At 53.0% G+C, this 23,421-nt stretch overlaps 7 protein-coding genes and 1 pseudogene across 8 annotated transcripts; 2 read left to right on the forward strand and 6 right to left on the reverse strand.

Moving 5' to 3' along the window:
• Positions 1 to 939: 939 nt before the first annotated feature.
• Positions 940 to 2,651, reverse strand: GCG54_00006367 (FAD-linked oxidoreductase azaL; the record flags this gene model as incomplete). The annotated part of the gene is made up of 4 exons (XM_045406371.1): positions 940 to 1,593; positions 1,665 to 2,056; positions 2,135 to 2,348; positions 2,421 to 2,651. 4 exons carry the CDS (start codon positions 2,649 to 2,651, stop codon positions 940 to 942), a joined length of 1,491 nt encoding a protein of 496 aa, XP_045267663.1.
• A 1,922-nt stretch (positions 2,652 to 4,573) lies between these two features.
• GCG54_00006368 (putative oxidoreductase) lies at positions 4,574 to 5,643 on the reverse strand (the record flags this gene model as incomplete). Its single annotated transcript, XM_045406372.1, has 3 exons — positions 4,574 to 4,941; positions 5,021 to 5,527; positions 5,589 to 5,643. 3 exons carry the CDS (start codon positions 5,641 to 5,643, stop codon positions 4,574 to 4,576), a joined length of 930 nt encoding a protein of 309 aa, XP_045267664.1.
• Positions 5,644 to 6,582: 939 nt separating this feature from the next.
• On the reverse strand, positions 6,583 to 8,321 carry GCG54_00006369 (uncharacterized protein; the record flags this gene model as incomplete). Its single annotated transcript, XM_045406373.1, has 3 exons — positions 6,583 to 7,845; positions 7,937 to 8,098; positions 8,160 to 8,321. The coding sequence occupies 3 exons, from the start codon at positions 8,319 to 8,321 to the stop codon at positions 6,583 to 6,585; spliced, it is 1,587 nt and encodes a 528-aa protein (XP_045267665.1).
• A 1,389-nt stretch (positions 8,322 to 9,710) lies between these two features.
• On the forward strand, positions 9,711 to 11,202 carry GCG54_00006370 (Cytochrome P450 monooxygenase sdnH; the record flags this gene model as incomplete). The annotated part of the gene is made up of 6 exons (XM_045406374.1): positions 9,711 to 9,942; positions 9,991 to 10,122; positions 10,209 to 10,479; positions 10,532 to 10,597; positions 10,648 to 10,723; positions 10,801 to 11,202. 6 exons carry the CDS (start codon positions 9,711 to 9,713, stop codon positions 11,200 to 11,202), a joined length of 1,179 nt encoding a protein of 392 aa, XP_045267666.1.
• A 1-nt stretch (position 11,203) lies between these two features.
• Positions 11,204 to 11,733, forward strand: GCG54_00006371 (annotated as a pseudogene). Its single transcript has 3 exons — positions 11,204 to 11,291; positions 11,350 to 11,510; positions 11,571 to 11,733. Coding segments are annotated over exons 1-3 (412 nt in total).
• A 239-nt stretch (positions 11,734 to 11,972) lies between these two features.
• Positions 11,973 to 14,740, reverse strand: GCG54_00006372 (uncharacterized protein; the record flags this gene model as incomplete). Its single annotated transcript, XM_045406375.1, has 5 exons — positions 11,973 to 12,749; positions 12,802 to 13,182; positions 13,242 to 13,608; positions 13,663 to 13,786; positions 13,840 to 14,740. 5 exons carry the CDS (start codon positions 14,738 to 14,740, stop codon positions 11,973 to 11,975), a joined length of 2,550 nt encoding a protein of 849 aa, XP_045267667.1.
• A 1,327-nt stretch (positions 14,741 to 16,067) lies between these two features.
• On the reverse strand, positions 16,068 to 17,241 carry GCG54_00006373 (Pyridoxal reductase; the record flags this gene model as incomplete). Its single annotated transcript, XM_045406376.1, has 4 exons — positions 16,068 to 16,459; positions 16,525 to 16,960; positions 17,027 to 17,118; positions 17,172 to 17,241. 4 exons carry the CDS (start codon positions 17,239 to 17,241, stop codon positions 16,068 to 16,070), a joined length of 990 nt encoding a protein of 329 aa, XP_045267668.1.
• A 1,211-nt stretch (positions 17,242 to 18,452) lies between these two features.
• GCG54_00006374 (ZEB2-regulated ABC transporter 1) lies at positions 18,453 to 23,249 on the reverse strand (the record flags this gene model as incomplete). The annotated part of the gene is made up of 7 exons (XM_045406377.1): positions 18,453 to 18,879; positions 18,944 to 19,173; positions 19,229 to 19,462; positions 19,515 to 20,459; positions 20,512 to 20,536; positions 20,593 to 22,097; positions 22,149 to 23,249. The coding sequence occupies 7 exons, from the start codon at positions 23,247 to 23,249 to the stop codon at positions 18,453 to 18,455; spliced, it is 4,467 nt and encodes a 1,488-aa protein (XP_045267669.1).
• Positions 23,250 to 23,421: the final 172 nt, after the last annotated feature.

The following is a 23,421-nucleotide window of genomic DNA, read 5'->3' on the forward strand; positions in this document are numbered from 1 at the left end:
GATTTTTCAAGAGTCTAAATTTGTTTCTCAAGGGGAATTCTTGTTGGATTTTGGCCGAACCGCTACCAATTGAAACTCAATTACGGCCAGAACCACGAACGTGCAGTCTGACAGGCTCCGACCAAGGAATTCAGGCCGAATCATTTGAAAGCTATGTCAGATCATTTGACCCTACTCGCTGTCTCTTCTGCAACCACCTACAGCACGACCTCCGCCAAAATATAATCCACATACAGCGCCGCCGCCGCCATAGCTTCATCATCCCCAACAAAGACTATCTCGCGGTGGTTTATGAGACGCTCATGGAGTGTCTGCACTCTGTTATCTTCAGAGAGGTCCAGTCCATATGCTGCGGATCTGTGCGAGGCTCGTTTCACGCCACCCAGCAACACACGCTTCACAGGGGACATTGCCGCATCGACGGATCCGCGTTCCGAGAGTCCTACGACTTCGATACGACTTCGATTTAGAAGCTGAATTTTCCGAAGATACTGAAGATCGTAACGGAGCGAAGTACAACGTAATCACGAGCGGCGACGACGCGAAGTCACTGGAAGGCCAGAAGTTTCTGCATCCCAACGCCAGGGGACGTTGCCGCATGCGTTATGCCCTCCTTGGAAAGGGCCAGCGATGATGACGTACGGACAGCCTGAGAATTGAGTTTCTGCTAACGACGCAGCTCCCCTACAAAAAGAATGCAACAAATTCACCCAGTTCGCGGGCACATTCGGAACATATTACACGCGCACTTTAACCTATGCCACCTATCAGTTAAGGACAGCAGTACGGGAAATCTAAACGTTCCTGCTAGTAAGCAAGCCCTCTGATTATCACCGCATAAATATCGATAACCCTGCAGGATTCTATCAAAACTACGTTATGTTTCATGGGGACTGTGTGCTAAGCCAGTAGTGAGCTTATTTGCTAGATATTTCTGATTCAACTCCAATCTGCGAGTTTCGACGGCACATTGTGGTAGCCGTTGAAATGGCTGTGCGGATCGTAGGACGTCTTAAGGGCGCTGAGACGTTCGTGTCGCCACTCCGCGTACCCATAAACAGCCGACTTTGGTTCATCTCCGTGGGCATAGTTCTGGTAAATATGCATCTCCTCATAACCCGAAATCTCCGGCTCGGCAACCTGATTGCGCCATCGCAAACCCCAAGCCTTCGCAGCTTCCGCGACCCGGTCATCGAAGTATCTCATGGAGAAAACAACTGCGTTAGCAAATGACTTCCGATGAGGAAACGCCGAGTAGTTGTCATCGAGTGCGTCGACGCCTTGTTGACCGAATGTTTCGATGAATACAACGCTGTTGTTCGCCGCTGGGTTTTCCTTTACAAATGTCGTATATGAGTTATATATGTCGACGAATGTTTCTTGGTGTAACGTCTTGGTTAGTATGCTATATTGATTTGCCCGACTGCCAGTTGCGCATCCTTCCTCGATGATGCCAGCTAGGGCAACCGACGTCAGGTTTGTCCATGGAACCATTTGCTCGTTGGTGCTGACACTGAAGTTTGAGTAAAGATCAACTATGGCCTGGGCAGCATCTTTCGGACCAGCGTAAACGATGTTCACGAAGATCACGGGCTATTCGGTCAAAGTCTGTCAGCTTGCTCCATCATGCGGGTTTACACAGTAAGAAGCAAGGTCAGACTTACGTTGAGTGATTGAGGGTCAGAACCATAGGCAATCATTATGGCCAAGGCAGGATCCAAATCCTCATTCAGCAAATTGTTCGTAACTTTCAACATATCCTCTAGGTGATCTCTGGCAATGATCATGTCGACATTGTACTGCAAGCCGTCGTTGGCAGCCGGCCAAGTGGCAAATGTCGCATCCACAACAATGCCAAAGTTGTGGCCAGCTCCTCTCAGACCCCAAAACAGATCAGAGTTGGAGTTCTCTGAAGCCTCGACAACTGTTCCGTTCCAGAGAACTACGTGGGCGGATTGTAGGGCATCACTTGTCAAGCCGTAGAGGCCTTGAAGTCGACCCAGTCCACCGCCTAGCGTAGCACCCATGACGCCAACGCAAGGGCAGGCCCCCACAGCTGTTCAATCGTAATTAGCTACTCCCATAGCTGTAACAGAGATCTAATGCGCCATTTCACAGGGCCAAGGCCACTTACTGAGTTCCCTTCCAGCAGTACCAACAGTGCTGACCAGGTCCCGGAATTTCGTGCCAGAACCCACGGTGACTGTATCGTCTTGATTCATGATAACGTTGTCGAAATTCTCCATGTTAATCATGACAGCCTCCTGAATGACGCCGAGAGTTGGGGAGTATCCATGTCCACCGGACTTAGCGAGCCAGGCCTTTTTGGTGCTTGATAGATATTCAAGCTGCGATGCCGATTTCAGTACAGTCCAAGGTGAATCTTATCAACGCCATAACGAGACCATGTCTGGACTTACGCCTTTTGAGAGTTGCTCAACCGTCTCTGGGAGAAAGACTTCGTTGAAGGTTGGGGCCTCGAAGGTAGACCACCGGGTGGTCTTTTCGACAAACTGAGGCCAAGATTCGTTGAATGCGAGGTGCGAAATCTCCTCCGGCCATGGCTCAACTGTACGAGTGCTCTTCGGAGACCCCAACGCCGATCCCGCAAGAACGTTGAAGGTCAGAAAGACTTCAATAAGTCCGTACATCGTGACTGATTATACAAAGATGAGTAATGATAAGGGGGGAAAGACTTGTAGCAACTCTCAATCCTGGGTGGACGTGGAGATCTATTTACTAAAATGTTGGAGTCTTCTGTTTAAGAAGTCAAGCTGCGTAATGAGCTTACGCGGTAAAGCAAAGAATTGAGCCTGCTTAAGTAGCGTTCTGCGGACCAGCTACATTGCCTGACTTTAGGAAGCTTCTACTGGTCTTCCCACCTACCTAACGCTATTCCCCGCGAGACATTTACCCCTTTCAAGGCAACCTCTCGTAAACAGTCAATTGCTTGGAGGCTACCCAGCTCACCGTTTACGATTCCTATCATCCTAAGGCTTCTTGGGGTTGGTTCGTTGCCTAAAAGCCTTGGCAAACAATATTTGAGCCCGACCTATATTCTCCCCGAGCACGTCCGCCGGGTCATTCCTTCTCACCTGAAAGATGCAGAACAGCAGCCCATTAACAATCAGGTAGACAGCCTTTTCTGTAAGCTTGCAGGACTCTGCCTAGTTCAGCCGCACTTCAAAGGGAGGATGTAGATGGCGAAGCAACGAGGATGTGGGAGGCGCCTGACCCGCCGCTTTGAAGCATAGCCCCCACGAGAACATTACCGACCTCAATGTCCCTTAGCCTTTATGACGATTTCAGATTGCATAAAAATTCCGAGGTATTGCAACAGACACTCTCCTAAAAGTTCACTAGTATTGAAAAGGAGCAAAAAACCTTGGTAGCTGTTTTAATTTTCTATGAGGAAGGACATCGTTCGTTCGCAGGCATCAGAGTCGTCCTCACAAGAACGCATGAGTGTTTTGGTAGATTTATGACTATATATAGACTCCGATCAACCAAGGGGTAGTCAAAGTCGTAATGAATGTATTGGATTGTCAGCAGTTGGTATTCTTGCTGTTGGTATGTTTGACCCCATGGCGGTAGAGGCCGGGATTACCAGCAGTGCGTCAGACAAGAACGCATTAGAAGTGTTGCGGATTAATTCAGTCTGAGCCAAAAACCGCGCTGACTCCGGATTACCGCCGACCACATGCAACTCATAGTTAATCATCTGGAAAGGCGGTTCTCGGTGTGGTTCATAAGCGAAATTGCCAAATTGTGATGCCACAGATTGGACATCTTTCATACTCTACTGTTGATGCCACATCTTCTGCTCTGAATAACTGGGTCCATATGTGATGAAGTCGCCGCTCACTGCTGGAAGACCGATGTGACTCGTAAGCTTGCATTCGGACAAGCCGCGAAATGGCCCAGCGGGTGTTCATGGCTGCGTAATCCTTCTGTACTCCTGGGGCGCACACACTTGGCGAAGTACTTGGCGTAATCAACAGGGAATGACCTTGCCCAAAGCCACCACACCGACAGCGGTGCACCTTCCTATTCGGCAGGTGTATCCGTACCTTGCGTTAGCAAATGGGGTTTATCCAATCGACTGCATGAAAATGTAGCCACCGACAGCTTGGCCGCGCTTGCTACGATCGCGAGGGCGATCTTCGTTCAGTTGTATGTGAACAGGCTCTTCTCGGCCATCTTTGCACGATTTCTTTTATTTCCTTAGAAGGTTACGATTGTCCCTTTGAGAAAATACTAGTTACGCTCTTAAAACCGTTCGCCCGTGACTAAGCTGACACCTTCTACTCTATGTGTGAACTCTGAAAAACATCGAAAAGTGCCAACCCCTTTACTTCTATGAATAGCCAATTCTACCCTTGGTACTTGTGTCAGGGCGAGGAAGAAATTGTGTGAATCATGGTGCTAGTGAAATTGGCAAATTCCTCTCAGTTTCAACCGAATAAGGTACGAATGGGTAAAAGATATTTTCATTCCGTACTTAACTGAAGGCTACAGTATGGCTCTAAGATAATCATAGAGGATGATGACCTATTGGTGTTCGTAACCCCTCCTACTTCCTCAGGAAGTTGATTGATTCTAACTGCTTTGAATCACCAAGACCAAGGCTCAGATTCTTGAACTCGTCCAAATCCTTCCGGATACTCTCCAGATCCGAATTCAGCAGACCCCATGCGTCTGGCCCGAGAGGAACACGAATTGGCACACGATTTCCGCTGCTGACCACAGCATAGATGGCTACGGCGAGGTCTCGTGGTTCGGTCCAAGTACTGCGTCCTTGTTCGCTCTGTATATACCCTAACAAAGCATTGGCTGGGAAACTTGGGTCCGAGTACGCGGGATGGCGACCTTTCATCATCTTCAAGGAGGATGTTGCATAGTTGGTTTTAACACCACCAGGCTCGATAATTGAGAGGTGAACTATTAGAGAGACAGAGATCAGTTGCCCGGTCATAAATCTGCACGACCGCAATCCTGAGAAAAGGGGCCATGAACTTACTGTTCCATGCGGTCGGCAGCTCTTTGGCGACAGATTCCGTCCACCCTTCCATGGCAAACTTGCTGGCGTGGTAGAAAGCCTGACCTGGGAAGCCAGCCCAGCCCCCAATTGAGCTGATGTTCAGAATTACTCCACCCTGCTGACCACTCTTGGGGTTTTCATCCCGCATGATGCCGAGTGCCTTCTTCGTCACGTCCACCATACCCCAAAAATTAGTATCCATCACAGCCCGAGCCTCCTCATCTCCGGCGCCTTCAGCATCGCCTGCAAGTGTGTAGCCTGCATTATTGACAACAATGTCAATGCGACCCCATTTCTTGACGGTAGCAGCCAGAGCAGATTCGATAGATGACTTTGAGCACACGTCAAGCTGCAACTTGAGTACGTTCTCGCCATCAGGTATGTCAGACAGACCCGCAGGGTTTCGAGCTGTGGCCACGACCCGGTTGGACGTTTTTGCGATAAGTTGGGCTAGCGACTGCCCAATGCCGGACGAGCATCCTGATACTACATGTAAAAAAGAAGAGTCAGTGTCGAATCCTGGAGACTTTGTGGATTAGTCACTAACCGAACCAGACCGCATCAGAAGTGATCTTGTATGGCTTAGTATTCGGAGCCTCCATGTTGAAGGTAGAAAACTTAGTGTTAAAGAGAAGCTAAGGAAGTTGCTTAGATCCAAACATAGGCATCATGATTCAACTAGCGGTCTTCTAGGATGACCAGGCCATCTATACTCGTTTCAGTTTCCTGTGAACCAATGCGGACTGGATGGAGATTGTAGGACTTAAGAAATGCTGCTTAATGTCTCCGTTAAATCCGGTGAGGTGCATAAAGGACATATACGACATTCGTCAGACTACTGGCACGCTTGAAATAATCGGCCCCTCACCAAAGGCCGCCACACTGGGCTGGATGATGATAATCTTCTTGGCGTACATTATGAGCTGCATTGCGGCTGAATTCAAAAGTCTCACCGGAACAGGGTCTGGTACGAAGCTGACGTATCTCCAACATATATTGGTGATGTACTTATGGGGAGATAAGCTGCCTGTCGTTGTGGAGCCGTAAGCCGGGCTCAGAACCTATGTTGGCTGTACCACCGCAGTGCGTCTGCAGTCCTCGTATCTGCAGCCCTCATGAAGTAAGGCATACCGTAGCTCTTATTGGCCAGCTGTCTTGAAAGCCAAGAGTCTGGCGCGACAGCTGTTTTGCTCCAACAGCACAGAGATTTGCTGATCTCATCTCAATAGACATAGGGATTTAACATCGTCGACCCAGTTTTTCACAAGGACTTCGTCGCGACCGAAGGAACAGGAACATGGTCCCATTTGACTGGACCTGGCACAGACTGCGGCTGTATACGTCTCCCCAGCCTTAGCAGATGAGGGAACGGGCGATATGATTAGACCAAACTTCAAACAGATTATGTTTTCTTCTCCTCCGTCTTCAAGGCTACGAAATGCTGCAACACAGGATCGTTGGTAGAAACCACCACCATCGACGCTGGCAACATGGATGGTCTGGAATAACCCAACCAGGGTGAAACGACGGAAACACCAACACTAGTTAACCATGCCAAATGAACCGACCGTCTTCTCATGTTGCATAATGCAAATTGCCAGGGCAGTCGTAAGGCCGCGGTTTCCAATCAAAGCTCCGGTCCTGCCATAACAACAGAAGTGTCCTGCCGGCCAGCTACCGTCTACCTCTTGCAAAGACATGAAGGTTTTCAAATCCTTCTGGTAAAGGCTGGAGGAAATGGACACCTTTTGGCATGCGAAGAGTCGCATTGCCAGCGCCAAAGGGTTGACCTGTGTATTGATCCTTTCCTTGAGCTTCTTCTTCACAGGCTCTAAGTTCTGCTTCAGGTGGGCATCCCTGCACTCGTCGTATAGACGAGCAACAAGGTAGAGAAAGGCTTCTGGTGTTGAATAGTGCCTGCTTCCATCTAGACAGGCGTCGTTGTTGAGGCTGTCTACAACCCAGGCTTTGGTAGCTTCGATGTTGAGATTAGCGTCCAACATGAGACCGAAGCGGTTGAAGGCCCGCAAGATGTTGCAGCAAACTTCGGGGCTTTTCCGGGGCCGATCTGTGCAGAAGTAGGTCTGCATGATACCATCGTTGTCTATGTTGGCTGCCATCATGTCCAAGACTAGTCTGGGAGGTGCAATGCGTGATAGATACTCCTCAGGAAGGGATATATATGCCGTTGAAGTCGTGTCAGCGTCGGGAGGAAATTCCCGGGTTGTCAGAACTGGCTTGTTGCAGAAGTAGTTCCAGAGTCCCAACTCGACATCATTCTTGATGTCATCAGGGGAAGCCCCGTTAGCCATGTCGTTCATTTCAGAGATCCGCTCGCCAGAGACACACTCTTTGTCTTTCAGCAGTTTGCCACCAGGCCAACGAAGATCAACCAAGGTCGAATCTCCTGTCAGCTCCCAAATCATGAGCTGAGAGAAATTGTCCTTTATAGTGACGTCCTGGAGCCCTTCAACTACACAGATGTGGTTCGTTGCGTGTGACTTCATAAATGCCTGTGCTCGTGCTTCAGGGTCCTCCAAGAGGTTATGGAGTATGTTGCGGGCTTTATTAGGATGCTTGGAGTCAACCAGCAACCCATGGATTCCGAGAGAACGAGCGGCACATATGTTCTCAACCGTATCGTCAATCATGATTGCCTGCTCTGGCCTTACTCCAATCTGGTTGAGGACGTGGCGCCAGAAGCCTAGCTCTGGCTTTCGCATTCCTTCGTTTCCCGAGGCGAAGATCTGTGTGAATTGTGACCAAGGCAAGTCAATTTCCTTTCGAACAAGTTGAAAGTGTTCCTAAAAGTTCGGCCAGTCAATGCTACTGAAACTGTATTCATAGAGAGGTTTGGTGTGTGTAAAAGAATGCGAAAGCAAAGATGACGCTTACCACAGATATGTTGGACATGATGTAAAATTTGAGATCCGCGTTAGAGGCTTTCAAAGCCTCAATTGTGTCCAAAAAGCCGCGCACGACTCTGAGAGACTTTTGGGCCTCCCGCAGAGAATTCTCGATTATAGCTGCTTCCATGCCAAGCATTGCGCCAAAGTACTTGATTGTGTTTCGGTGTTAGATTCTCTGTTGTGTGATTAACGTGATATAGCTAACTCACCTCGCAAGATTGCTTCACGGTAAGCTCGCCCCTGTCCAGTTGATACCAGGCTGGTGAGTTCATGATGGCTAGAAACTGGGTAGGAGCCAATGCTGTTGCTCCATGGCGGTCCCATTCTAACAAGACGCCGCCGAGATCAAAGATGAGAGCTTTCAACGCCATCGTAATCCTCGAAAGATCGAATACAGGGCCTTAGTTCGATAAAAAGATCGTTTGAGCCATTGAAAATGGCAACAGAAGGGTCGTCTGAATTAATAACCGTGTTCGAGTCCGTTGCATTAGTGACATACAGCTCATGTGATGTAGCTCCAATAACCAAAGGTTTTGATCCATAGAAACGGGTGCCCACTTTCCATGTTTAGCATTTCATCAAGGGGTTCCAATCGTTGCATTGTGTTCAACTGCAGAAAATCCGACTTCTGATATCTCCCAGCATATGCAGGCGGCTTCACGATGATGCATTGTCGTTTTTGTTTTTGTTTTAGTCATATCTGACGCAAAGGCGACAAGCATCTTTCAGCTCGGATCCACCGAGACTGTATCACTATTGGATGGCCAAGACCATCAACACAAATTCCTAGACGATAACACCAGAATGATTCTCAATAAGGTAAATGCAGGCAGAGCCTTGCATTGCATCAAGTCAACCCCACTCATCCTCTGAAGAAATGCGCAGACGGCTCGGCTGGAAGCATGATTACTCTGTTGGAAGCATGCTTACTCTGTTGGAAGCATGCTTACTCTGTTGGAACATGCTTACTCTGTTGGAAGTATGCCTGCTCGGTTGGAAGTATGCATGCTCGGTTGGAAGCATGCCTGCTATGTTGGAAGCGTGCCTGCTCGGTTGGAAGCGTGCTTACCTTACTCGGCTGTGCAGTACTGCAGCCTGCGGTCGGCTAGTCACATCCTTCGGTGTGATTGAAGATACATTAAAGCAAGGATAATGTCGCAATCAAAACGACACAGTAACAGAGTAAGTCCAGGCTGCAGTGAGCGCAAAAATGGACAGCCTGCGGCCAACAGTAGCATGCAGCCATACATACAATGCAACAACTCTAAGGTTCGGACAAATCACCTCAACGTCGCAGTACCAAGCCCCAGAAGAGGGAAAATGTCAGGCTTACGTGGCAGAGCTCGTGCTCGGTCGAATGGCTCACTCGCTGTATGTCATATCTCCACAGGTAATCAATACGAGCAAGCCAAGCCATGAAATACATGCGAGCAATCACTGCATCAGGCAATCGGTTCATCGACTGAGAGTCTCGACCAATGCTTTATCCTCCACCTTGAACATGGGTCTCACCTAGCCAAGTGAATGTCCTTGCATATCGAGCTGCCCTTGAATAAGGCTCTCTGAGGATCACTGTAAACAGAGAAGGGTTGAGGTACGCACCAGTATCGCACGAAGTGATCAACCAGAACACAGTTCTCTATAATTTGATTGATTCTTGCTAATTCTTTTGTCGTACATCTGTGAAGCTTGGAGCCGCAGGGTATCATTCGATCTGAATATCCGCCACGTACCTACTGCGCCTTGACAGCAGTATCGAGATGGAGAAGGGCGCCGAAGGATTTTCCACACGTCCCAGAGACTTCGTCTGTTTACTTCTGGCCGCCGTGATCGCGCATCGAATCAGTCTCATCGTATATCGACTTTACCTGTCTCCCCTAGCAAAGTTCCCCGGCCCCAAGATTGCGGCTGCCACATCATGGTACGAGAGTTTCTGGGACCTCTGGAATGCACAGTTTCCTGAGGTCGTGAAGAATATGCATGAAAAATATGGTACGGCTGTTCACCCACGTTGGCAGCGATGAAGTTGATGGCAGCAAGGTCCAATTGTGCGAATCAATCCTCGTGAGCTTGTTATCCAAGACGCCGATTTCTACAGCCAGCTCTACGTTCCGGGAGGAAAGCGAAGAACACATACGATCATGGGAATGCGTGCGGGTCTGGGCATGTCAGGTAAGCTGAAGATATCTATTTGCTCACCGCTTATGTACGCATAAGAAAATGGACGGTTTCCGCTGACTTTCTGCGACATTCGACAGACGCGATCGCGACCACGAGCCAGCACGAGCTGCATCACATGCGAAGAAAGGCCGTGGAGGGCTTTTTCTCCAAACAGAGTGTCACACGAATGGAATCCAGAATTCACCACGAGGCAAGGAGGCTTGATGAAAAATTGCGACAGTTGAGCGGCAACGGACAGGTCATCCATCTTGACCATGCGTTTTCCTGTGTCACTGGTGATCTAGCGGCGCAGTTCGCTTGCGGAGAAAGCCCTGAATTGATCGAAGAATTTGAATTCAACCCCGAATGGTGAGTTGTCAAAGGTTTGACGCAGAGTCTAGTAATAACTGTACACTGGTAGGCATAACTCCCTCATGGGAATACTAACAATGGTCCCATATGTGCGCAACTTCCCTTGGATTAATAAGTAAGTAACGCGGGAATCTCTTATTGAACGACACTTACGGTATTTTACAGTGTCATGAGACTGGTTCCTGTGTGGGTTTTGAAAGCACTGAACCCTGAGCTCGCAGGATTCAGAATCTTCCATCTTGTAAGTAACATTCCAAGTTCCATCGCTATCGATCAACTGGTACTATAGTATACTCAACCACTGTTTGCGCCTGACAGTTCAGCGAAGGACGAATTGAGGCAATCAAGAGAGAGATGAACGACCAAAGCAAAGACGACGAGAACACAAAGAGTTCAATATTTCATCACATCCTCAGGAGCGACTTGCCAGAAGCAGAAAAGGCAACAGACCGCCTGAACAGAGAAGCGTTTGCGCTGTTAGCCGCTGGCACCATCACCACAGCCGGTACTATGACGCTGATCACGTACTTTGTCCTCGAAAATCCCAACATTGAGAAGCGGCTGCGGCAAGATCTCCACCAAGTCACGGCGTGTTACCCAGAGACTGTCCCCCGCTGGGCGGACTTGGAGAAGGTTCCCTTCTTGACTGCATGTATCAAAGAAGGCTTACGGTATGTGTGCAATTCTCCAGACGAGTTTGACGAGTCTGAAGCTGAATGAAATGGAGGCTTGCGCGTTTTATGAGGCGAAATACTCGTATCTCGCCAGATGTAGATCTTAAGTATGGGCAATGGACTATTCCAAAGCACGTGAGTCGCATTTCTCTGGTCATTTCTTCACGAACTACCTGACATATGTGCTTCGCAGACACCGGTCGGAATGCACATATGCCATATGCACATGGATCCGGAGGTATATCCTGAACCGACCAAGTTCATGCCAGAACGCTGGCTTGGAGACTACGATCCACGGATGAATCGGAACCTGGTTCCCTTTGTGAGAGGCTCCCGAAACTGTTTAGGCTTGAAGTAAGGACCCCATCTCTTACATACATGGCTGTCACTGGCTTAACCCACTAAATTCTTTAGTCTTGCTTGGGCTGAAATGTACATATTCCTGGGCGTCATCTTTGGCTCGGGAGCCCACGAAATGAGCTTGGAGTGCGAAGAGTCGGACATTATCCCTGTCCGTGACAGCGATGTTGGATTTCCAGCCCATGGTGGACAAGGCCTACGCGTTAGATTTCATTAGACCTTTATAAATGGCCGCAGGCAACATCCCGTCAGTATTGTACAATACTGTACACATGACACAGAACTCACCACATCGCGGGAATCTCGTGGACGGTATCTACAACTCAGATATCATAGGCGCAGGAACAGCCCTGGATATATACGTTGTCAATAGTTCTAGCTTAGTCCCCAGAGTAGACTTAGCTGCATAATGTATGTACGGAAGAAAGGAATCAAGAAACCATCGATAATACACAATCACTGCGCCTCTTCAGCGCCGTCGAAAATGGCGAGACCAAAGCTCCTCGTCCACGTGCTGCCCTCGCTGTCCTTGACACTGATATCAAGGTAGTCGATACCCTTCTCCGCACCAGCTGTGTACGTCGCCTTAGTTCCCTGAACGCTCACTTCACCTCTACCAGCACCTGTGATCTCAAACGTAGGCTCCTTGAAGCCCAACGCCAACGCCGCGAGATCGATCTCGACAGCCTTGGAGGGAGAAACATAAGCATGCGGCTCCGCCATGAAGTTGAGGTACCCCTCAATCGGCGTGTATCCATCCCCGCCGCTCGAGCCGTCCCACCAGTCGGCGATGCCGTCGCCGTTGGCGTCCCAGCTCGCGGCGCGCTTGACCTCGGGGAAGTCCTCGAGGCCGCCAGCGTCCTTGGGGTCGTCGATGAGGCCCTTCTTGCCGGAGACTGAGCCGACGTAGGTGGTGGTGCCGGTGAGTGTTTCGTTGATGATGCGGGCGTCGTGGGTGTCGCGGACGGGCTGGCTGACGCCCGAGTCGGAGAGCACGCGCTTGTAGGCCTCGGTGGATGACTGCGTGTCGACGTGCGGCTCGAAGAAGGGCTCCGAGAAGAACTTCTGGTAGGTGGGGGCCGGGTCGAAGGAGACCTTGGCCCAGCACGCAATTTTGTCCGTGATGGAGGTGCCGTCGCCGGAGGGGTACTGAACGGAGTCTTGGTCGAAGACGCCGTACAGGGAGTTGCCTGCGCAGTGGTACTGCTGCATGCCGGGCATGTTGTCCTCGTACTATTCGGGGTTAGCATTGCATCTGAGTAGGCGCTGAGGGGATTCAACTTACTGTGGCCTTGAGGGTGTAGTTCAATTTGGAAGATGGACCGGGCTTGTAGTAGTTTCCGACAAAGTTCACCTTCTTGGCTCCGCCGTCCGTGACGCGGGAGCCGTAGTTGTAGACGACGTTGTTGCGGATGTCGAGCTCGCCGGCGAAAGCGGCGTTGTCGTCAACACCGCCACCCATACTCCAGCTGCGGCCCTCGGCGTGGGCGAGCAGGTTGTGGTGGAAGGAACCGACGTCACCGCCGATGGTAGCGCTGTAGCCGTGGGCAGTGCCGTTGGGGTAGTTCTTGTGGCCGGCAACGTTGAGAGGCTCAGAAATCATGTTGCGCTGGAAGGTGATGTTCCAGGCCGAGCGAGAGCTGAAGGCCTCGTCGATGGTCCAGCCCTAATCATACTCGTTAGTGGGCTAGTCTGATAGAATAGTTGAGTATGAGGAAGCCATACCATGGAGCAGCGATCAAAGATGCAGTGATTGGAGCCCTGCATTCCCATGCCGTCGATAGTCTCGCCAGAGACCTTGCCAGGGCGGACGCGGACGTGGCGGAAGACGATGTCGGAGGCGCCGGTGAGACCGACCGGGAAACCTTGGACGACGATGCCCTTGCCGGGAGCCGTCTGGCCGGCGACGGTGACGTACTGGTCGTTGACAGAGATGCGAGACGTGGTGGTGATGACGCCAGAGACGTCGAAGACGACGATGCGAGGTCCCTTGGCGACGGTCAGGGCGTAGCGGAGGGTTCCTTCGTCGGTTGAGTCCGCCAGGCTGGTGACCTTGACAACTTTGCCACCACGGCCGCCACGAGCGAAGCGACTAATTGCCATGTTAATAACTCATGCTTTGGTTGAAGAATAAGAGGCGACTTACCCATAGCCCTCAGCACCAGGGAAAGCCAGCTGGGCCACGCGGAACATGAAGACGCGGCCGGTGTAAGTTGCGTCCCCTGCGACGACGTCGACGCGCCAGTAGAATGTGTCGAAAGTGTTCAAGCCTTTCAATCACTTAGTCCAATCCCATAATTTGTGAGAGCCAAGAGAAACATACCAGGGAGAGAAGCGCTCGTCTCAGTGACCCCCTCAGCAACGCTCGTCAGGTCAGTCGCCGAAGTGCCAAGGAAGACATTATACTTGACACCCTCCGCCGACGCAGGCGCGCGCCACGAAGCCTTCACGCTCGTCTCAGTACCAATCTCGATGCGCTCATCGCGGTGCTTCGGCGTCGGAAAGCTAATCTGGTTCGCCATCGCGGGCGCGTCAATCTCAAAACCGTTGATGAAGGCGCGCCCGTCGCCGCCGCTGGGCGTGTAGACCACCTTCACCTCCTGGCCCGCCGTCGCGACATCGAACGTCACATACGAGGCCGCGGCCTCCCAGATGTTGTCAACGCGCGCGGACTGTTTGAACCCGGACTCGACGCTCTTGCCGTCGACGGCGATGTCGAGCGTCGCGGTCGCGTTCAGGGCGTCCCAAGCGTTGTGCCACGTCAGCAGGCTGTGCTTGCCCGCGGGCAGGCCCTTGATGGAGAGGGTGAGCGCCGTGCCGTCCTTGGTCGAGGTGCTGATGCCCTCGTTGACGACGCGCTCACCGAGCGAGGAGAGGAAGCGCGTGTACTGGTACTTGTAGTAGTTGCCGGACAGCTCGGCGGTGCCGCCGGCGGCGAGGGTGAGGGAGACGTCGGCGTCGGTGATGTTGGCGACGGTGATGTTCGCGGTGGACGCGCCGGGGATGGTCCAGGTGATGTAGTCCGAGTCCACGAGGTTACGGACGTTGGCTGGGTTGAGCCGCAGGCGGATGGGGGCGACAGCGGGCAGGCCGGAGGCCGGAGCGGCGGAGGCTTCGGGGATGCGGGAGGTGACTAGCGTGGTCGGGGCCGGCGCCGATGAATTTTGGGCCGCGGAGGCGGTCGCGAGCGCGGTGGCCACCAGGGCCTTGAAGAAGCCCTTCATGGTGCTTGCTTAATACTCAATGATGATAGGAAAAGACAGACGGGATGAAACGAATGGAATGCAATGAACGGCAGAGGTTCCGAGACTGCGACGCCGCGAATGATGGGCGCGCGGGGGAACGCCAATATGTAGGCGACCACCTACGGTCTATTACCGGACATTTTCGCACCATGTTTGCGCCGAACCCACCTGTTCATTACCCTTTCTTCCCACCGCCAAACAAGCTGCTCCTATTTCTCTGCATGCTTTTCGAAGTGTGGTGCACCTCATTCCCAGATTGAAAGGCAAATAGATGGGGGAGGTGGGCGGCTGCTAAGAATGAGGCGATGGCGCTAGACGGTTCCTGGACGAGCCGGGGGATAAATCCAGCGCCCAGCGGTTGGCCATTTTCCACGAGTAGGGATCAGGGCGGCCCCCGCAATGGGATCTGGGTTGTATCCCGGACCAAACATGGCGCTGAAGTGACCAGAAAGTGGCCGTTGTGAAGGCACAGGCTGCGGGAACCTTGCATGAGGGCTTGGTGGGGATGAGGAAGGTGTTTAGGCTTGATGAGGCAGCTCGACTCAGGTGCGAAGTACGGATGCTGCAGCGACTGCGCACATCATTTCAAGTGGATGCCAAGAGGTGAAATTGCCCAGGGGCTCGTGAGCGTGGAGACTGGGCGACCGATCTGCGGCCCCTTGAATGTGACAGGGTTGACGAGTTGTGCTTTGGGGGGTTTTGTCGCAGCTGTTAAGGTTAGATGAGTTTGGATATGATTACGGTTGTAAACAATATCGATTGAACTTGCTGCCCGTTCATCTGATTCAGGCACAAGCCTCAAGAGGACTCTCTTCACATTGCATACAGCCGCAGAATGAAGTAGTTTTCGCACTCATAAGTTGACCGGTAAAACTTACTTAATCTTTTAGGCTTTGCGCCGATAGGATGTCTGGCCTGAAAAAAGCTACGCGGTTCATTCCAACTCCTGTCGCTGAAAACGTGCACTTTTTCGCCACAGAAATATCGTGAAATTGTTGTTGACTTGCTGACGGATCAATTCTGAGCTGGAAAAGGGCTCGCAGCATGGTCTTTTCGTGTACCGTACCCGCTAGGTTGAGATGAACGACGACTGAGGTGAACATGTCGGCTCTCGTCGTACCCTTGACACTGATGGGGACGCTGTAACGGGACATGAGAGAGATAGAGTAGGCATTCATCCACAACAAAAGGAACGTCAACCCGTCGTATGGAGCATTATTAATACATTACAGCAACGTTCCCGCTGCTTGAGAGGCGTTTAGACATACATGATACCAACAGAAATCACAAAGAAACCAACCCCTCCTCACTGGTTAAGGTACTGCTCGAACTTGCCACCATACCGCTGCCCTGCGACAGGCAAGCTCTCAATCAGCGCCCAGATCTCCTTCAAATCGTCGTCGCTCAGCTGCACGTCTTCGCAGTTCTGCACCACGCGCTCCGCCTTGGTCGAGCCCGGGATCGGGACGGCGCCCTGCCTTCGCACCCACGCGATGGCCACTTGCGCGACGTTCGCGCCCTTGCGCTGCGCAATCTTCTCGACGGCCTCGACGAGCTTGAAGTTCTGCGCGAAGGCGTCCGACTTGAAGCGCGGCAGCATGTGGCGCATGTCGTTGGCGGGGAGATCCTCAGGCTTGCGGAACTCGCCCGTGAGCAGGCCGCGGCTGACGGGGCTGTAGGCGACGAGGGCGATGCCGACTGTCGATGGATGAATTAGTAATTGAAAACAGCGTGAGTATGGTTTCGGCATTGTGAAAACTTACGCTCGTGGCATGCCTTCGCAACACCGTTCGTCACCGCGTCGGGTGTGAAGATGCTGAGCTCGATCTCGACCGAGTCGATGGGGTGGACGGCGTGCGCGCGGCGGATGGTCGCGGCGCTGACCTCACTGAGGCCGATGCCGCCGATCTTGCCCTCCTTGATGAGCTCCGCGAGGGCCTGGACGGAGGTCTCGATGGGGACGTTGGGGTCGACGCGCGAGCACTCGAAGATGTCGATCTTCTTGACGCCGCCGAGGACGCGGACGGCTTCCTCGACGGAGGCACGGATGCCCTCCGGGGTGCCGTCGGGGGTGTGGGTCTTGCCGTCGTAGGCGCCCTTGATGCTGAGGACGACCTTGTCGGCGTCCTCTGGGTATTGCTCGAAGTAGTGCTTGAGAAGGTGCAGAGAGTTTCTGTCGGGAGTTCCGTAGTGGGTGCCCTGTTGTTGGTTCAGTATACCTCAAAGATGATACTGTGAATGGGGAGAGGGAGATGGCAGGCTTACCCCATTCCAAAAGTTGGCGCCCTGTTCGAGGGCAGTCTTCATCAACTTGGTCGAGTCGGAGAAGTCAATCTGATCCCAAGGGCGGGTCAGTCCTGTGCAGCTTTGTTAGCAAAAAGATAATCTACGTCGAACCAAATGCGCTTACCCATAAGTCCGTAGCCAGTAGGTCCAATGGCCTTTCCGACGAGGGTCTTGGGTGCTGTGGTGGCGCTCATGTTGGCGATGATTGAGATTGAGATATAAGTGTGTGTAGCGGGTTGTAGTGTTTGTAGGGTTGTGTAGTGTGTGGAGTGAATGCTGGATTGATGATGTTCTTCAAATTCAAAACCATTCGCAGATTCTGAGCTGCGTATATATATTCTTCCTTTCAATGAGCCATTCCAGCCATCACTGCCATCACCAGTCGTTGCAAGTATGCCTACAGCTGTAAGTGTCCCCAAAACCTAAGTCCGGCCAATTATCTCCTAGTGCGCGGGCCGGGGTCGGCCGCCGCCGCAGCCACTTCTGTCGGTTTCGGGCGGGCCTCAGTGGGGTTAACGGAGCTCATAATAAGATCCGGTCCGTCTCACTCACTCACTCACAGGCTGCAGCTGGCGGCGCAGGAACTAAACCCCATTCCTTACGGGGCGGTTCTATCGGATTTAGCATGGCCTATGTTGAGAACGACGACGCAGCACTCATAAGCGTCTACCAAAGATCCAAACTGAGTGGATGCCGTCTACCAAAAGCCCAAATGCAACGCGTCTGCCTAGTGAGCTAGCTCACTGTGTCCATTTGAACGGTCCAACGCCGGACATTGATTCAGGCATTGCACCGCTGCACCAGACATGGTTTATTCCCACCGAAAAAGACCGCTTTTTGTGGCTGCGCCCAACTTACCGTACGGAATCGCATTCCTGGCGGCTGCAGTAAGCACGGCAACAAGTTACATGCACTTCAAACGCATCTCGATGAATCCTGCCGTTTCAAGGACCAATCGCATGAAGCGTCACGGCAGCACTACAGCCCCATGTAGGCCGTGATTGGAGGTGAGGATTATGTTGCATACTCTATTGATTCAGCACCTTATTTTGTCGTCTTCGCAGTTAAGACACCTCCGCTCCGCCCCGGCGGCTCCTAGATAGCTGTTGTGAAGTGTTTGTGTGACAGTATCTCGCCTGTCCCTTTTGAAAAAACCACATATACTTGAGACTCGTAGTCAAGGAGTTCGAGAAAAATGTGAAGAGGCAAGGGACTATGAGAGAATCGCAGATGAGAAAGAAAATTTACAATGATGAATTACAAAATTAATCTATAAAGTCCTTGCGATGATACGTCTATGATGATGCATGCAGTCTAACACGCAAAGCTGCCACCCATTCTCCTCACACCTCAACCCAATACCGCCCCCAAACCCCCAATGACACACCATCAATCCCCCTTTCATCTACTCCTTCTTGACCTTGGTGCTCTTCTTCGGCATCCGAAGCAGCCAGTAAAGCAGCGCTGCCGCGGCGATGTTGAAGATGCAGTAAGCCCACATCAGCCCAAAGTTCCTCCACCGGTTCGCAAAGTCGACGTTGATGCTCTTGAGGAACGCGTTGGTGTTGTCCATCGCGCAGTAGCTGCACTCCGTGGCATTGCCCGCGTCCGGGTTCTCGAGGTACCCGCCCGCCGACGCGATGTAGCCGGCCATGTACTCGCCGCAGGTCTGCCCGCTCGGGGCGCTGAACTTGACGAACTCGTTGGCGGCGCAGTGGACCGGCGCGTTGGCGAGGGAGGTGCCGAGGAAGCCCTCGACGACGTAGGTGAAGGGGTTGACGCGGTACATGAAGATCCAGAAGCCCGGGAGATCGTTGGGGCCGGCGAGAATGCTGGGTAGGTGTGTTAGTTGGGGTGTTTTTCATCGGAGGAGTGAGGTAGGGAGAGGAGACGTACCCGCAGAATGCGAACATCATGATGGCGAACAGGTTGACGATACCGCTGGCGACTTCGGCATTGGGTAGACCCGCGATCATCATGTGCGCGAAGGAGCCCGTGAAGACGAAGAAGATCCAGACCAAGAGGAACATGGTGATGCCGCGGGAGTCGGTGGCGTCCGTGTGGTAGGCGTTGCGGTACAGGCCGATGGGGAAGTACCAGCAGACGAAGCAGAAGACTGATGCAAGCTGTCATTTCGATCAGTTTCCGGTCACATTGAATCAAATCATAAGAGTGACTTACCGAGTTCCAAGCCATCTCGACGAGGATGTTGGCAATCAAGAACGCCTTCCACGAGTATGCCTTGGATGGCCGCTCGCGGGCTTCGTACATGGTGCGCTGGGAGACGAAGACGGGCATGATCTGCTCGACGACCTGGCTGAAGACAGTGAGGAAGATGAAGACGCCGAACATTTGGTTTTGCAAGCCGCGCTGGGTGTTTTCTGCGTTCAAGAAGGAGAGACCGATGAAGAGAGCCTTTAAATCAGTCAGAATGTAGTCTCGCGCAGGTTGATATGGATTGACTCACAGCACCAAAGGACAAGATGCCTTTGGAGTAGATGTACGACGGACTACGCCAGTACTGTTGGAAGACACGCTTGGTGACCTCAAAGAACTGTGTTCCGAAACCGGCGGCGAATTCCTTGTAGCTAGACGCGTCCTCGGTCTGCGATGCCTGGACTTGACCCTGAGCCCCTGAGCTCAAACGAGTCAACTCATCCTGAACAGCCTGATACTCGGGAGTCTGGCGCCAGACAGCAGGCCAGTCGATATCGGTATGAGCACCGGGCGCCGCACCGATGACTTCCAGCATGTACTCCGCGGGATTCGCGCCAGGAGGGCACTCAGGCCCGCCGTTGCGAACGAAATAATCAACCAAAGTCTGCGAATTCTTCCCGATCTCACCAAAGTACACGGTACGCCCACCGCGCGCAAGCAGCAACAGCCTATCAAACCGCTGGAACAGCATCGCCGAAGGCTGGTGGATCGTACAGAGGATCGCCTGGCCGCTCTTGGTCAGCTTCTCCATGAGGTTGCAGATGGACCACGAGGTCTGGCTGTCGAGGCCCGAGGTCGGCTCGTCGAGGAACAGCAGGAGCTGGGGGCGGGCGGCGAGCTCGACGCCGATGGTAAGGCGCTTCCTCTGCTCGACGTTGAGGCCCTCGCCGGGCTCGCCGATGACGGCGTCGGAGTACTCTTCCATGCCGAGGAGGGCGATCACAGTGTCGACGTAGGCGAGCTTTTCGGCGCGGGAGTAGGTGGCGGGCTGGCGCAGGAGGGCGGAGAAGTTGAGGGCCTCGCGGACGGTGGAGGTGTGCAGGTGGAGGTCTTGCTGGGTCACGTAGCCAGTTTTGCGTTGGAAGGAGGAGTCGCGGGGTTGGCCGTTTACGAGCATTTCCCCGGTGATGACGCCCATTGTGACGCGGGTTGCGAGGACGTCGAGGAGGGTTGTTTTGCCGGCGCCGGAGACACCCTACATAGCTTGTTAGCAAGAGCAAAATCTCTTTGTGAACGGTGAGACTTACCATCAAAGCCGTCAGAGTTCCCGGTCTGTAAGACAAGTGTCAGTTGGGTTACAACAAAGGGTTGCGAGGAGCATGACTTACTTCACCCAGCCATCGACATGGTCGAGAATCCGGCGAGGTTCACCCTTAATCTTGATATCGTAGCACACATCCTTCCAGTGGAAGACCGAAGTCTGCTTCTCCATTCCAGCAACGCCCTCAGAGTCCTCCTTTTCAGCCTGCTGAGTTCGTGTAGTCGCGCCGGTCTCAACATCCACAGCGCCAGACTTGCGGCGCTTGCTCATCGCCGCACGGCTGAAGACGAGAACCTCGCCCTTGGAGCGCTCAGAGGCGACATACTCCGTGGCGATGAGATGAAGACCCATGAAGAGAAGAGTGTAGGCAATCAATACACCAAAGTTCCTCCACCGATGTGAGTTCTTGAAGCCGTAGGATGTCAAGAGGTAGGTCGTGCCGCTGACAAAGTCCTGGCCGGGGACGGATCCAGCCGAAGAACAAACCTTCTCGTTGGCCGCGACGGAGCCGTATCCGGGACCCATCGGAACGAAGGTGGAACAGGGGAAGTTGCGCCCGACGAACTCGTTGAGCATGACGCTTTCGAGGCCGTAGAAGACGGGGTTGATCCAGCGGACCCAGCCCAGCCAGTCTTGCATGTACTGCGGCGGGATGGCGAAGCCGGTATACAGGGCAATGAGGAGGAGGATGATGGACGCTGGTGCCAGGGCCTGAGCGACGGACTTGGTGACGGAGCCGATGAGGCGGAACATCATCGACATCGAGAGCGTCATGGTGAAGGAAATGAGGAGGAAGAAGAAAAAGGCGCCGGGTTCTCTGCGGAGGTTCCCCATGAAGTACAGAATGGTATTCATCAGGATGGCGTTGAAGATCTTGTACGGAAGATCCACGATCATTGCAGACAGGGCCTCAGCTGAGGGATGATACAAGGCGTAGCGGGAGTGCTTCTCGACGATTTTTCGTTTGGCGTACAGTGTCATGATCTCGAGAATGCTTCCGAAGGCGTTGATGATGACCGTGAAGAACAATAGGATGGCGCGGCGGAAGAAGCTGGATGTGTCGGTGGGCAGGTTGTAGAAGAGACTGCTGATGATGAGGGCCTCGAAGATGTTCGTGATGAGCATGGTGAGCGTGATGCTCGGGTCGCCTTTCAGCATCACCCAGCTTCTCCACAGCGTCAGGTTCATCTGCTCCGTATACGAGAGCGTGAAGGGAGACTTGGCGCGCTGAGACTTGGACTGGTCCATGCGGCGAGCCTCGAGGAACTTTTGGAAGTGTTCGCCTCCGAAAGGGTGGCGCTGGAGGTAGTCGTCGACTTCCGCGAGGAGCTGGGTGCGATGCTGGCTAGCCTTCCAGGCCTGGGCGAACTCGTCGGGGCTGCGGGGTGTCTTGCCCTCCCAGCCGGGGCGGATGACGCGCTCTTGGTGGCTGGTCATGGACGTGAGGAAGTCGGCGGTGGTTTGCTGTTCTGGGCAGACGAAGCCGAGGCCTTCGAAGTAAGCCTTTGCTTCGGTGGTCTTGCCGAAGAAGATCTGGCGGCCTTCGAACAAAACGACAACCTTGTCGAAGACCTGAAACATGTTAGTCTATGCTGTTTTGATGATTAGAGACCTCAGACTTACATCGTAAGCGTCCTGGGAAGCTTGGTAAATGGCAACACAGGAGGTGCAGCCCATGACATCGGCTTGGAGTCTCAAAGTGCGGCAAAACTCAAGAGCGTTGGCACTGTCGAGGCCGCGAGTACTGTTGTCCCAGCACTGCAGAGGCGAGTACGAAAGCGCAGCCTCAGCAATAGTGACACGCTTACGCTCACCGCCGGATACACCACGAACGAAGTCATCACCCACACGAGTATTCTTCGTATGCGAGATGCCAAACATGGCCATCGTCACATCACGGAGATGCTCAGCGTACTCCCGCCTCGAAACACCATCCGGGATATTCTTTGGGCAACGGGCACGAGCGGCGAAGTAGAGCGTGTCACCGACAGTGAGGTGCGGGAAGTGGTGGTCGACTTCGGCCGTGTAAATCGCCTCGCCCCTGAAAGCCGTGCGCATCTCCTTGGGATGAATTCCCTGGTAGTTGATGGTTGCGCCGTCGCTGATGTGGAACCCGTGGGTGTCCCCTGCAATGGTTCGCAGGAGAGTCGAACAGCCCGATCCAGGGGGACCAAGGACGGCCAGCATCTCGCCGCTGTGAACGACGCCCTCAAGGTCGTGAAGAATATCAATGCGCTGCTCCTTGGCTCCAGTGAGCTTCTTGACCATGGTCGCGGCTTCCAGGAAGACATTTCCAACGCTCTTCTGATAGTCCGTGGAAGTACCAAAGCCGAAGACGTTGAGGTCCTTGAACGCGATACCGGTCGTCTTGGGCGGGTTGCCCTCAGAGGTGTCGGTGCGGATATCGTAGAACGCCTTTGCCCACTTTCTCGCGTTGAAATTGGGGCTGGCGGGATTCAAAGGGCCCTCGGCGGGAACGGGGAACAAAGCACCCGGGGCGCCATGGGACTGGGTGGTGAATCGGCGGGCGAGTTGCAAGACCTCGTTGTTCATCCGCTCCTCCTGCTCAGCGGTGTCCTCATGCTTGACCCATTCCTTCTCAGCGACGGTCGTGGCCGAGTTGGACACCGAATCCGACGTTGAAGGCTTGTGCTGCTTCTCGTTCGCGGTTGTCGGGGGAGGCAGAACGGCGCTGTCGGTCTCCGTGTCGCTGTCAGACCGCATTGTTGGCTCGAGAGGTCCCTCAGACCAGACGGCACGAATTTTAGGAGTCTGAGTAAGATTGACAGAGTCTTAAGAATTAAAGTGACAAAGTAGTAAATAATAAGCCCGATGTAGTAGTGAGGTACGACCATCAGTTGAAACCAAGTTGACTGAAAGTGGAATGGGATAGAAA

The sequence above is a fragment of the Colletotrichum gloeosporioides genome, assembly GCF_011800055.1.
Source record: "Colletotrichum gloeosporioides strain Lc1 chromosome Unknown consensus_19, whole genome shotgun sequence".
NCBI lineage: Eukaryota > Fungi > Ascomycota > Sordariomycetes > Glomerellales > Glomerellaceae > Colletotrichum > Colletotrichum gloeosporioides.